Source organism: Phycodurus eques, chromosome 9 (assembly GCF_024500275.1).
Source record: "Phycodurus eques isolate BA_2022a chromosome 9, UOR_Pequ_1.1, whole genome shotgun sequence".
NCBI lineage: Eukaryota > Metazoa > Chordata > Actinopteri > Syngnathiformes > Syngnathidae > Phycodurus > Phycodurus eques.
The window spans coordinates 12,623,099-12,637,359 of record NC_084533.1 but is presented as its reverse complement, the minus strand read 5'-3'; the positions used below and the strand labels follow the sequence as shown (position 1 = coordinate 12,637,359).

The 14,261-nt window shown below is 39.4% G+C and overlaps 1 protein-coding gene across 1 annotated transcript in view; it reads right to left on the bottom strand.

The window, feature by feature from the left end:
- The window catches only part of LOC133407832 (collagen alpha-1(XXIII) chain-like), a 144,142-nt gene that overhangs the window by 30,665 nt on the left and 99,216 nt on the right, over positions 1-14,261 (bottom strand). The window contains 2 exon segments of the mRNA XM_061686104.1: positions 4,710-4,736; positions 10,149-10,213. Coding sequence (XP_061542088.1) covers positions 4,710-4,736; positions 10,149-10,213 — 92 coding nt within the window.

Sequence of the window (14,261 nt, the reverse complement as noted above, 5' to 3'; positions counted from 1 at the left end):
AAAATATATAAACGCAATTTGGTGGGACACTGCTTTTATTAGGTTTTGATAAGGACAGAATCCAACAGGTCCATATCAAATATGTGTGTGTGTGTTTGAGAGAGAAAAGCATGAGAAAATTCACTAAACACTTAAACATCTAAATCTCTGTCAAACCTCATCAAAATGAAAAAAAACAAGTGAAAATCATCTATTGGCCAGGACACTCGTGTAAATGAGATTTTTAATCTCACTGAGGTTTTCCTGGTAAAATAAAATAAAAAATCATGTTTACCTGTGTTTAAAAAATAAAAAAAAAAGACAAGCAGCCACTGAATAACCTCTGCAGTTCAAAAGCCTTTAAGATCAGTTGAACCTGAAGTTGGATCAAACTTTCCAAAAACACTTAAGAGCCCAACCCCGACTTCCTTCTTTAACACGCAGACACAATGTTAAGATAACAATTTTTACGAGCTCCCTTGGGTCAAACTTAAAACTCAAGCAAAGTCAAGCAAACTGGAATCCATAATTGACCATCATCATCTGGCCTTGAAGAGTTTACACGAGTTTAGCTTATTTTTTATAACATTCCCGGGTACTAGCAATAGAAATATTGGCGGAGAAGAGGGAGAATTGAAGTTTCTCTTTCTTCTAAAGCATTGTTCTTCTCTTTTTTCTCACAAAGAGCATGTAGATGTGAATCAAATGTTTTACAACAAAAACAGAAACACACTTTCAAGAATGTCCTGACGTGTTTATGGATTCAGGGTTTTACGAGTATTGCAGATGATCTGCACAAATGTCATTCCATGTTCTGCAATCCAATTCTTAGGACAGATGAAATGAAAATCAACTTGTTTCTGAATGATGGGAAGCAAAAAGTATGGAGAAGGAAAGGAAAACCTCACAATCCAAAGTAATCCACATCATGTGTCACACATAGTGGAAAAAAGGGTGAAGGTGGCAGCAGAGTAAGCCTGGCAAAACCTATCCAGGGAGGAAAGAATTTGGTGATGCAGACTCCAGACAGGCAGTCATTGACTGCAAAGGATTTTAATCCTAATGTTGATCATTTTATCCTAAGTATTAAATATCTGTCTTATTATATTAGGGGCATTAAAAAAGGGTCTAATTCATAAATGGAAAATGACAGTTTTGTGATATCAAAGCAGAAAGCCTACACCTCAGTCATATTGACTGTGTGATTTCAAATCCATTGTAGCGCGAAATAAAGGCAAAATCCAAAATACGCCTGGACCCAACTGTATCATGTCCCGTATTCGCTTCACTCAGTGCAACTATACAGCACGGGCCTTTTATTTAATAGATGCATGGGATTCATGCCCAAGCATGTACTTGCATACTAACTACTACAAAAACTGGAAGCTTTCATAGCAGTGGTCACTAACACATTTATTGTGTGAGATTTTTTTTTTTTTTTTTTTAATAGCAGATTTAGGACAATTTGGATGTGCTGAATTTAAATATCACATTGGTTTAGCTCAATCAGGTCAACGTTTTGAACCATGGCAGCATGTTTTTTTGCTTAAGAGGTTCAAATAAACAGAGGTTCATGCATTGAATTTTGAACAATGATGATGTAATATTTAATTTACAGGTACTTACTATTCAATTTACAGAAAGCCAAGATTGCAACATTTGATTAATATACGTATCAAATTGGCATAAAGACCTGACCTGAACAAGAGAAATGGATGTCATTTAAAATAAATAAATAAATAAATAAATAAATTTTCAGCTTTGACTGACAGGTCAGAGGTACAGCATTAGTTTAACAAACAACATTAAATCTGGTTTTTCCGGACAGGATAATGGTGTAGTTCTCTTACTCCATATAACCACAATAATAATAATGACAATGATTTACTTTGGCTGTTGGTGTCTTACACGTCACTCTCCATACCACATAAGGAACATCCTGCATAACAAAACAAAACTAGGGAAAAGCCATAAATGAATATAGAGAAGCGGGCAATTAATGTTAAGGACAAGTGGAAAAAAAAAGGAAATTTCCCATATTTGTATGTGCACACTTTGCCACGTTATCTATTGCCAGGTAAATGGAAAGGTCAGCATTCCTACCACTTTAATGGCCATTAAACACACTTGTGGAAAATAACTTGGCCATGGGTGGTCATATGTCTGTGTACGTTTGTGAATGTGACGGTTAGTGCCAATGAAACAGGGCAAGGGGAGTCCTCACCTTCTTTACTACGCTCCCGACAGTGCAGACTCCCAATTAGCCAGTGGGGTGTAATTGTGGAGGATGTGGTTTAAAAGTCGGGAGTCTATACATCAGAACAGGCGTGTGTCTCTGCTGCAAATTGCATTGTGGTCCACACATTAGGTTCAATGGGCTTAATTATGTTATATTAAAAACAGGATTATTTCCCCTCCATGTTGTCTTCACAAAGTCACCAGTGAAATTCTCATGTTTCCACAACAGCAGCCCTCAGAACACTACAGAACATGACCACAATTTGTACTACATGACATTTGCCCGTTAAAAGAACAGCACAGCAGAGTGCACTTGGAACGCAACTATGACTGGCATGTTGTTGGCTGACCCTCTGGCTTGAAATGTGCACTCAGCAACCAGAGCGGCTGAACAATGGAGGGCCGTGTCCCGCTCTCTGTCACAAAATTGCATTATTGTATACGTAAACACACTGGCCCTAGTGGTGACTGCGCATATCAATTGGAATCATTTGGTGTGTTTTTTCCATCCCGCAGAGTCATGTCAGTCTGTTAGATGTTGATTGTTTGACAGTAGGAAAGCATGCGCCCCTCGGCAGTGAAGAAGCATGACAGGGGACATGAAGAATCAACACATGATTACGCATGCACACACAGCACTCCAGACACACAAATCATGTCATTAACTGTTTATAGTATTACAAACAATGTGAGGGGAGAGCTGCATGCATTAACAATTGAGAGACATATGCAAGCTATTTGACCACCAACGTGGCATGGACAAAATTTAGTAGAAAGTAAGTCAGAAATATTAAGTTTAGCAAGCTACACCCCAGAAATGGTGGACATACTGTCATAAAACACTACAATAAAGAAAAAGGAGTTATGGTTAGGGCATACCATCAAGCCTATTGACAGAAAAAATAAAACAAATCACTACTACTAAACTACGGCATATTACTTTTCATCCATAATTGTACAAAATTCTAATGACATAATCTATAGTACATACACACCAAGTATGTAAGTAAGGTTTAAAAAAAAATAATTCAATAGTTCAGGATTTGGATCAACTAGTAAGTACTTAATTTCCAAGAAGAAATGTGATAACTGTTTTGATCCTTTTGCAGTAAAATAATTGTTGTCCTTAAGCAAATAGCAACCTTAATGCATCTTTCTCTATTATCACTTAACCCTTGCTTTTCTGCACTGCATCTCACTGAGACCTGTTCCTAATACAGTATTTTGAAACATTTGTTGAAAAAAAAAAAGTCTGGAAAATACTAAAATATATTTCGAATTCCTGACAGAACTCTATCCATATTGCTACTATGAAACTACTACTAGGTCCTGTTACTATTACTATGCTTTTTATAATTTTGTTGTTGTTGTAAACAATACAATAAAGGTGTATGCTTTTGTTTTGTTATTCTGTGCAATTACGATGCTATAGGATCAATTACATTATGCAAAGCAAACAAGATGGTATCATCTTGATCATGTACTCTTAAAGTGATGCATTCATCACATCAGAATGCAAATGTTAAGTAGTAGAAAAACAGGGATTACTGATTAAGATGGTGACAAAGACGAATTGAGCCACAGACAAACAAAAACAAATGTTTCACACACTTTGTGCCTTCGCTCCATCTGTGTGCAATTAGCAGCAGCCATTTCCCATCAGGAGGGCTTGCGCATTGCCAGGCAGACTGGGAATCGGACCGGGAGAGAAACCCCCTGACCCCCTCGGGTCATCTACTTCACAAAATTCTCAATCAGACAACACACAGAGCAAAACATCAGGTAACATAAGTGCAACTACTCTGTGCAATCAACCATAGTAGCCTGACACAGGACAGGTTGTCCTGTATAGAACAGGCTTAAACCTGCAAGTTAATATCCCATAATGGCTTTCGTGTGCACTAAAGCACTTTGCAGGCAGCCAGTTGTGATGAATCAATCTGCTTATAAAACCTGAGCTCTTTCGTGGCGAGCTTGTATCGGTGTGTTCTGATGACTATTTGATGATGCTGAAACCACAAATCGGCAACAGAGCTGAGAGCCGTTTCATCTCATCGCATCGCATCCATCCATGCATCCAGCCCCTGTGTGGTTGCCTAATGTTAAGTCTGCTCCTGCAAAAAACTAATCTTCTTTTCTTCTCATTGCATATCCCTCATGTCGGATCTTCATTCGGTTTTCAATGTAGCTTTCCAGTATCTTCTACATCTTTTTTTCGTTTGCCTTTTTTTTTCTTTTTTTTTCATAGAACATGTCAAAAGACACTTGTTGGAATCTCTGTGAAAATGTTTGTATTCCATTGCTAGGGGGCAGGATACATTACAAGTGTCAGAGGTCATATGGGGGGAAAAAGTAGCAAAGGTTGGAAAAAAAGGGATGTAAATAGTCCAACAAAAAAAGAAAAGTGGTGAAAAGAATTCCAGGAGAGTTTTAAAAGAGTTTGTGATTGGGTCAAAAGAGGAGTGACAGGCTATAGAACAAATCCAATTTACCGGGTATCCATCCCGTCCCGCTTTGCCCTGGTGAGGTTAGAGATTAAAGGATGAAGCATTGAAACAGGTTAGAACAGGGCCGCAGACAATTTGCTGAATATTGTGTTATACTTGAATGAGAATCAGGGTTGAGATTTACTTGCACTGCATGACTGCACATACAGGAGGACAGTGGAGCCTCTCAAGTCTGACACCTCACTTACCGGTATAATACACTTGTATGACAGTTGAGAATGCCATAAATGTTACTTGCAGGTACAGATAAAAAACAGAGACAAAAAAAAAAGTGCTTCTTAACAAATCAGAGGCCGATTGGCATCCCGCAAGATTGTGCGGTTCTAATGTATAATATTTCAGAGGTTCATTACGTTCATTCAAATTACGTAGCAAGCGATGCACTCAAGGCCAATTATTGTAATTTATGTCACTTTTGCTGTTATGTTACTTTTTGGCTTTGGAATAAGTTAACCTTTACTGTACGTTTAGGTATATTCTAATGTAGGTTGTACATGCAAACCCCATCTAGGAGGGTCCCCATTCAGTCAGTTTAAATCTTCATGTGCTAACCACTGTATCACTAAGCCAATAATATCAAGTGATGTGTTACGGTACGTGCATTGTGAATTTTGAGTCCTCAAATCTCAAACCGGAAGACAGCAGTTGTGTCCAGTTAGAACAGGAATTGTGTGTGTGTGTAAAAAGGATTTATAAGGCCCCAGAGAGAAATAACTTGTTTGGTGTCCCAAACACACACACACACACACACACACACACACGCACACACACACACGCACAGACAAATACACACTTCCATTGGTGGTCCCTTTACTGCTGAGTTCTGTGGGCGCAGATGTGCAACATGGTCTGTGACAGTTTGTAGGCCCGTGTGTTCTTCTGCTCTATTTTATACCGTATTACACCCACTGTATAGACTTTTACAGTACAGTATGTGGAATGCTTCTATGCCATCACACTGGTTAACTTTAATACTACCTTACTGGGTGAGATGGAAATGCACTTACAGGAGGTCCTGCAACAGAGAGAGAAAACATACATTAGATAAAACTGTGTGGATCTCTGTAATTCACGTGCAGTGAGCACATGAATTGTGGTTTGTTTGCAATCAGGCACCTAAACATGGCACAGAACAAGTTCATAAGATCTGCTGCCAAAGGAGTTTGTGGTGAGGTTGTTATGATAAACAGATATCTGGATCATTTGCAATGGTTTCCATTGGATTGTGAAGTCATATCAGGACTTTGATGGGGGACAACGCATTGCAGTCATGGTTGCTCATAAATTATCACTATAGGCAGTTGTTCTCAAACTGGGGTCCCTGGATCTCTGGTTATCCGAAAATAAATAAATTATGTTGTATCATTTTAAAAAGTGACATATGGCGACTGCTACACAAACATACTAAAACGATTACCACACCCTACCACATAAATATTTAGGTTCAAACGTTCCCAAAAACAAACCATTCCTATGAAATTTAGGGGTACACATGGTAGTTATGTTAAATTGCCGTTAGTATTATGAGGTGGTCCTAAAAAAAACGTCGCCCCTTTTAGGGGGCTCTGGACCCATACAGTTTGTTATAGGGCAGTAATAAACCACACAAAAAGCTTATGCGATGTCTTATTTAACCATTTAACGCTAAATAGTACAATAATGAGCATCCCTCAACAAACATGATATATGTAGATTGGTTTAAAAAAAAAAATACAATAAATTGTAAACAGTAATCAGTTTTATCTACACACTATGAACAAAGCTCATAAATATATCCAAAGAAAATCTGAATAAACTGGTCACAATATCCCCATAAAACCTGTAATAACTTTACAGGCATCTTCAAAAGTAACATTTTGACTTTGTAAACTGTAATGAGAGTGTAAAAATCAATTAAGTACATGTAAAAAGTCATGCTTTTTAATTGTTCTTAAATTGTCAAGTGTAAAAACAACAATCACTGCTAATACGACAACACAAAAACAGCAAAACACTATCCCCTAGTGTATAGCTACTTTGACAGCAGCTGGTTTCAAGACATTGGAGTTTAACTGCTATGCATGTGATGGAGTTTACTTCACAATTACAGAAGTTATCAGGCTGCTACTATAAACGCCACAAATCATTGCTTAGCACCTTCCAAACCATTACTTTAAGATAAAAATAAAAATAAAAAAACAACAACAACAACAACAACAGCATGTTTGTTGAGCCATTAACATTGCATCATCAAAAAGAGCAAACCATTTTTAACACTTTACATTGGGAGAATGAGTTGTAAAAATAACATATCCGTGTGGGGACTGACCAATGTTACTGATTTGTTCGTAAAAAAATTTAAAAATATGAAATTGACCAAGTTTGGATATAGCAGGTTTTGGCCCAAAGTCAGCGAAATGCATCTCAGACATCTCCCTTGATGATGGTGGTTTTAACTCTGGAACTACTTTTCTTCAGAAATTTGGGTCGAATTTGGAATGGCGTGACCTCAGTGGGCATTCTACTTTTGAGGTTCCACTCTATCGCAGCACTATACAGCAACAAAAAGGTGGGTTGCCCAAATATGACATGAATGTTGCCCAAATCTACATGAGCTGTCAAGTTTTCTGGTTGACTAAAGAGAAAGAGCAGCTTTGTAACATGTTGAATAAAAAAGGAGGGGGAGAAGAAGTGAGAGGTGTTAGGGTTTATGAGGCATGGAGACCAAGTCAATTAAGTCTGCTTGTGTCTAGACGCTGGGACAAGGACCTCCTGGGCCAGACACTAAACAAACATGCAGACTCGAAAAGCAATGCAGGGAAAGCAACTTTAACCTTAAACTTGACACGCATGGCAAAAACAGGAACTCAAGAGAGGTATATACAGAAGAGGTACACGTTAACAGGAGTGAAGAGCAGGGAGAAAAAGTAGACTAAATAATGTACACAATTAACACACGGTACACGTTAACAATTAAACCTCCAGTGGATATATAAAGTCTACACACCTCTGTTAAAATTGCAGGTTTTAGTGATGTAAAAAAATGACACCAAGATGAATCATTTCAAAATATTTGCCACCATTAAAGTGACCTGTACAACATAATAGGAAATAAAAACAAACAACTGAAAAAATGCAGCTGCACAAGTGTGCATACCCTCTTATGACTGTGGATATGGCTGTGTTCAGAATGAACTAATCACATTCAAATTCATGTTAAATGGGCGTCAGTACACACACCCGCCGCCACTTAAAGTGCCTTTCCCCCAAATAAATTTCAGATGCTCTCGTAGGCTTTTCAGAACATTTTCTCTCTTTCGAGTCTTTCGGGTTTTTACTTTGTGATAAAACTAAGAGCTACTTGAAACTGTTCATAAGTCAGTCAGGAGCGCTGCTAACAAAAAATGCAGCTTTGGCGATCACATGATCACGTTGTCTGAAATTGCGATTTAAATCAAAAAACGATAAATCGTTCAGTTTCATCGGATAATGATACATTTTCCCCACACAAGATTTCATGTGTGCTTTTGCAACCAAAGTGAAACTTTTCTTGTGCAACCGTAATATCGCAGTTGTTAATTTTTACTTCCCATCTCGAAATGACTAAAAAACCTGTTGTGCAGGTTATAGGCCACATTAATGGTGGAAAAGCATTTTTGAAAGAATCTATCTTGGTCTCATTTTTTTTTTTACATCACAAATACTTGGCATTTGAACAGGGTAGTGTATATTTTTTTATATCTACTGTACGCTGTAAATAGTCTTTTTATGTCTGTGTAATTCTCATCACCAAATCAACATTAAAATGTTAATTTCAAAATTAAAAGTAAAAATAAAACTACATATTTTTATAACCGAAATGAAAAGTAACCCTAAAATGATGTTAGTGTGGTGATTCATCACGTAGTGGACATCTTCACAGATCACATCTGTTAAATGCTTCATAGCTGTGAATCACAGTAATATTCGCATCTGACACACAACTCTAATCACTGCTGGTTGAAAAGAAAGTGACTAACACATTTTTCTCAGTGAAAAGAGTTGTTTCTTCCCGTCTTTCGTTCCTCCACGGGACCCCATTCCACCAAGATGTACCGTTACAGTTAAGGTAAACAACTTAATGCCTTTGCATTGTCAGGCAGTGCATCAGACATGCAAACACCAAAGGCATGAAAAAAGTGACAAAAAACAAACAAAAAAAAAACTATTGTAGGGAGGTCTGGGGGATCCCCTGGGCTCCCGCAGACAATGTTTTTGATTTTAACATAAATGAAGCAATCTGGAAGACTCTGAAGAGTACAATAAGGCAAAAATAAACAAATGTCCTTCACACAGAAAAACATTTATTTACACCGCTCAAGTACATGTTGATGTACAAATTTAGGATTAATTTTTTTTTTGCCTCATTTCTTTGCTTTTTTGTTTTGGCCTCCAACTTGAACCAGGCCCATCTCCACCATCTTCACACTCATGTTCATACCTATGGACAATTTAGAGTCTTCAATTAACCTCCCATGCATGTTTTTGGGAGGGGGAAGGAAACCGGAGTACTTGGAGAAAACCCATGCAGGCATGAGGAGAACATGCAAAGGCCACAAAGGCGAGGTCGGATTTGAACCTGGGTCCTCAGAACTGTGAGGCAGATGCGCTAACCAGTCAACCACCGTCCCAGTACATAAACCAATACCAGTCATCCACCGTGCCAGTACATAAACCAGAAAAATATATGGAAGTACAGTAACAAAGTATTGCTATTTCCCACCACTACATTTGTGTGAAAGCTGGACTCCCTTAACATGAGCCAAAATACATTTTATCAGAGCTTTTAATTGGCCCAAACCTCAGGTAGGGAGAAGTAATTGGTTTATTTTGTTTTTTATTGATAAGACCGGTAACCATATGTTGCTTCACACTTCTATGCATGATACATAATAATTTATTGCAATTTGTTTTTCAGATCCCCAAGCTACGGTTCGCAGATCCCGCAACCAAGTTTGAGAACCCCCACTATATAATACACAAATACAGTATAAAAACCACGGTGGTAGGTGGTCCAAGAAACAATACAAAAAACTGGATGCCCACCATTATTTGTTGAGTGTTTGTTTCTCTTTTTGTTGTTAAATTCATTTGAGGGTTAAAACTGCTGTCACGCTGTCAACAAAGTCAACAGCAAATCAGGGTTTAAAATTCCAAACCATGGGGCAGAGATGTTGGCATTTTCATCATTGGGGTTGAGCAGCTCCTTGTGCTCAGTGAGATAACCTGACATCTGGACAGTGTTAGTACTGCCACATGGGCAAGGTTAGCACGAGAAGATGGGCCAACTGAAGCCTCAAGGCCTGACTTACTGGTTACGGGCTTTACACGACACTTCCAGTCACCAAGAGCGTGATGGAGCAAGTTAGTGAAGAGGAACAGGAAAGGCAATACAAGAAACATAACAGGTGGTGGGCTTCACTTACCCGGTTCCCCTCTTCTTCCCATCCTTCCACGCTTTCCGGGAGGCCCTGTGAAAACACACAGATGGAGCAATAAATTCCCCAAATCGGCACAGAATGCTGAAGTAGAGAACAAGTGAGCCTCGCTTGCGGTCTCTCGGCAGGTGGTCATGTGTTGTCAGGTATCCAGTGTGCGCTGATCACACAGCCGACCCCCCGTCACGTGTCACCCGCAGATGGATGAGTGACATTGACGTACGCTCAAATATTAAGTGCAAGATGTGAAAACAAAAAATGTCATCGTGTTCAGAACGAGATGGACCTTCAGCTGTGTTTGCGACCGTCTCTCTGCTCTCTTTGGCTGAACGTCAGGTTCATCAGACCTTACAGCTTCGGCTTCATGCAGGTTCCGGTGTGGTCGGCTTGTAAAAAAAATTAATAAATGTGCCCTGCGATTGGCTGGCGACCGGTGCAGGGTGTACCCCGCCTCCCGCCTGAAGATAGCTGGGATAGGCTCCAGCAGCCCGCGATCCTAGTGAGGATAAGCGGTAAAGGAAATGGATGGTGGATGGATAGATAGTTGTTAATAGTAAAAGAAAGCCATACTTTGATGATGAGTGAAGGATGCAGGAAGATGGAGAGGGAGATTACTGCTTGGAAGGCAATACTGACTGAAACAGGAGTTCAGAAGATTCAGAGAGATTCTCCTATTCCATTTAAATAACATATGTTTTTTAATATTTTTATTTCAGCTGGTGAGAATATTTATTTGAATTTTGATACACACATTGAAACATGGGGATGTGTGTGTGTGAACACATGTGTCTTAAGTGCTACAGTTTTCTACAAGTGGGCTGCAGTCCAACATTATACCGAAGCCAAGTAGAAGGTCATGCAGACCTTATGGGCTGTGTGTGTGTGTGTGTGTGTGCGTTCGCCTGAGGCTTGATTTCTGAGGAAACTAACACATGGATCCGGGATCCCAGATCTTTGTCTTGCAATGATTCAGGACGGCACACATAAAATTTGTACAAGTCCAGCAGACAATGTATACAATATTCAATTTGATTGCTGACAAATGCAAGTGATCTAAGCAGGTTTGGCAGTAATTTCTCCATCAATACATGATTATAATGTGTCTTGAACACAACACTCACAACTCTCCATCTATTATGGCATCGCTGCTGAGCCACACACACGTATACACACACACACACCCTGTTTCGCACAACTTGACTTAAATCTACTGTGATGTTTATTGCAAACAAAGTGCTTCCAGGTAATAAAGCACAGGAGGTACAGAACACCACCCTGACTTTTCACTTTTGTAGCTTGTGGCCAATAATCGAGAACAATAAAAAGTCAAATGAACATGCAGGCACAAGGGCACAGGAACAATGTTTCCAATTAAATAAAATAAACACAAGGTACTCTGGAGATCAGTAAATAGACATCTCTGGCCATCATTAGTTTGAGGAAATAGTCAACCTGTCTGAAAAAGTTACCTCTTGCGTTTTTTTTCCCGATCACACTGCAGTAACAAGTACATTCCCCCAGTGTGTGATTAGTAAATTATTTTATCTTAAAGGAAGGTAGAAAATTGTAGAATGACTGACATTCATTCAGTCACTGAATGAAGACAGGTAAAGAAAATAAAAACACAATAAACTAAATGAACAAAAATGACATGACAATTGCATGTGCTGTCAAAACAATTCAGGCAGAAAATAAAAATAAATCTTTGAATTCATGAACGTTTAATGACACATCTCAGATAAACTACTATAACTGAATTGGATACTTTCTATGTCCGCATGAATCCAAACAGCTGACACAACATCTCACTCACTGTCTCCTGATCTGTCACAGTTTGCTTGTCCTTGTCCAACTTTCCTTCCAATAAAAACTGAGTGGGGGAGCAGGGAGGGGTGACACATGCTGTGGATGTAAACAGTTAAAAGTGGAAGTAAGTCACATGCTGGTGATTCATCCTCCAGCCGTACTACGGCTCTCGGACAAACATGGCTTCATGAAATGGGTCACAGTGTGGGCACAATCTTCCTCCAGAACACATAAAATTGAGTGTGGGGTGCCCCAAGGGACAGTTTTAGGCCCAATTATTTTTAATCTAACACATGCTTCCCTTTGGGGATGTCATCAGGAGACACGGCATAAGCTTCCTCATTTACGCAGTTGACACACAGCTGTAATCGTCATGCCTCCCTATGACACAAGGCCAATTGAAACACTTCTTAACAGTATTTTAGATATTAAGTCATGGATGGCAGGAAATGTCCAACAGCTCAACCAGGACAAAACAGAGGTTTTGGTTATTGGTCGTGAAGGCAAGCGAGAGAAACTGTTACCAAAACTAAAAGATTTTAAACCCTCCCAATGTGTAAAGAAGCTCTGCACCATTTTTTGACGCTGATCTTAATTTTATTCCACACATTAACAATGTAACAGAGATATATTTTTAAACCATCTTCAGAATATAGCCAGAGGCTGCCCATTTCTCTCTCAGGCTTACACGGAGCTGCTGATGTATGCTTTTATCTCCTGTTATTTAGATTATTTCAATGCCTTGCTTTCTGGTCTTCCCAAGAAGAACATCCCCATTCTCCAACTACTTCAGAACTCAGCTGCTCATGTTCTGATGAAAACCAGAGGGTAGCAGGAATGCAGGGACTGTGATACTTTTAAAAGGAGGCTTAAGACTTACCTGTTTGGTTCAGCTTTTAACTGATTTCTTTATTTTTCTATTTAGCTTTTAATCATTTATTAATTCATTCATTTTTAGCCTTTTTTCTATCTCTGATTGTCCTTCAGTTTTTATCCTGTCCTATTGTCTTTTTGTCTTTCTCAGTTTTACTCGTCTCTCCTCACGGGAGCCTCCTCACTTGGAGGTGTGCTGGGTCTGCCAGCGGGGATGTCGTCTTGCAGTTTCCTCGGAAACAGGGAACTGAGGGGCTCTGCACAATGTGGAGAATTCCTCCCGGTCCACCCCAGTTGTGGTGGTCTCTGTGGTGGCATCCTCTGTGGTAGTGAGCTGTGGCATCTCTCTGTGTGGATGGCTTCAACATGTTGTCTTTCCTCTCTGGATCTTCAGTGCCTTGCCATGTCTCTACACTATTAGTCAATATGCGCTGTGTGTGTCTGTCTGTGTGTGCGTGTTCGTATGGGTGTGGTTGTGTTGCTAGAAAGGATGTGTTATGTGCTAATACTGTATTGCTAGAAAGGATGCGTTATGTGCTAATACTGTACTTTTTGAACTCATATAAACGTGTATCATACAGCTGTGAACAAGGATAAGCAAGTATACTCAACCTCTCTTTGAAAAGTATAACGAGAGGGATGCTCCACACATGCACTGAATGTGTTAATAAGAACATTATATTTGTGTGTAATAAGAAAATTATATTTGTGTCATAATAAAATTATGGGTCCTGAATTTTGACAGCAAGTGTCAAAAACATTTTATGATAATTATGATGTGTCTTTTATGATCAAAATTGTTCATGTTTTAATCTTGTAATCCACTAACATGTTACAGATAATGCATGCTTTTCCAAAACTGCAGGGCTGTTTAGCTTTATATGAATGTTAGATTATCCTCTTATCCCCATTGATCATTTGGGCTTCTTCGGCGAGTAATTTGTGCGACAGAACGTGTGATGCTTTCTTGTATGGGTGTGCATGAAACCGTGGCCCTGTGCAGGTCTGCTGTGCTGATGTGTTGTTCGAGTTCAGCAGGTGGTTTGTGTTGAGCTGGTGCTGAAAGGCTGCATAGGTCCCCGCGTGTCACAGTTAATGTAAGGCAAAGGCAAGATCGGACCCACCCAACTCGGGGTGACACAGCCAACAGTGAACGGAGTTGAAAAAAATTGTACCGGCAGCAGCAAACCAGACCGGCTAGCTACAAAAAAAAGATCAGTGCATCAATCATAGAGCTGCGAAGACCTGGGGCCATTTACAAAACCTTATTTCCTCCATGGACTAGTTTCAACATACAGAAATATTTTTGATAAACCTGCATAGAAACAAATCCATCCATCCATCCATCCATCCATCCATCCATTTTCTGAGCCGCTTATCCTCACAAGGGTCGCGGGCATGC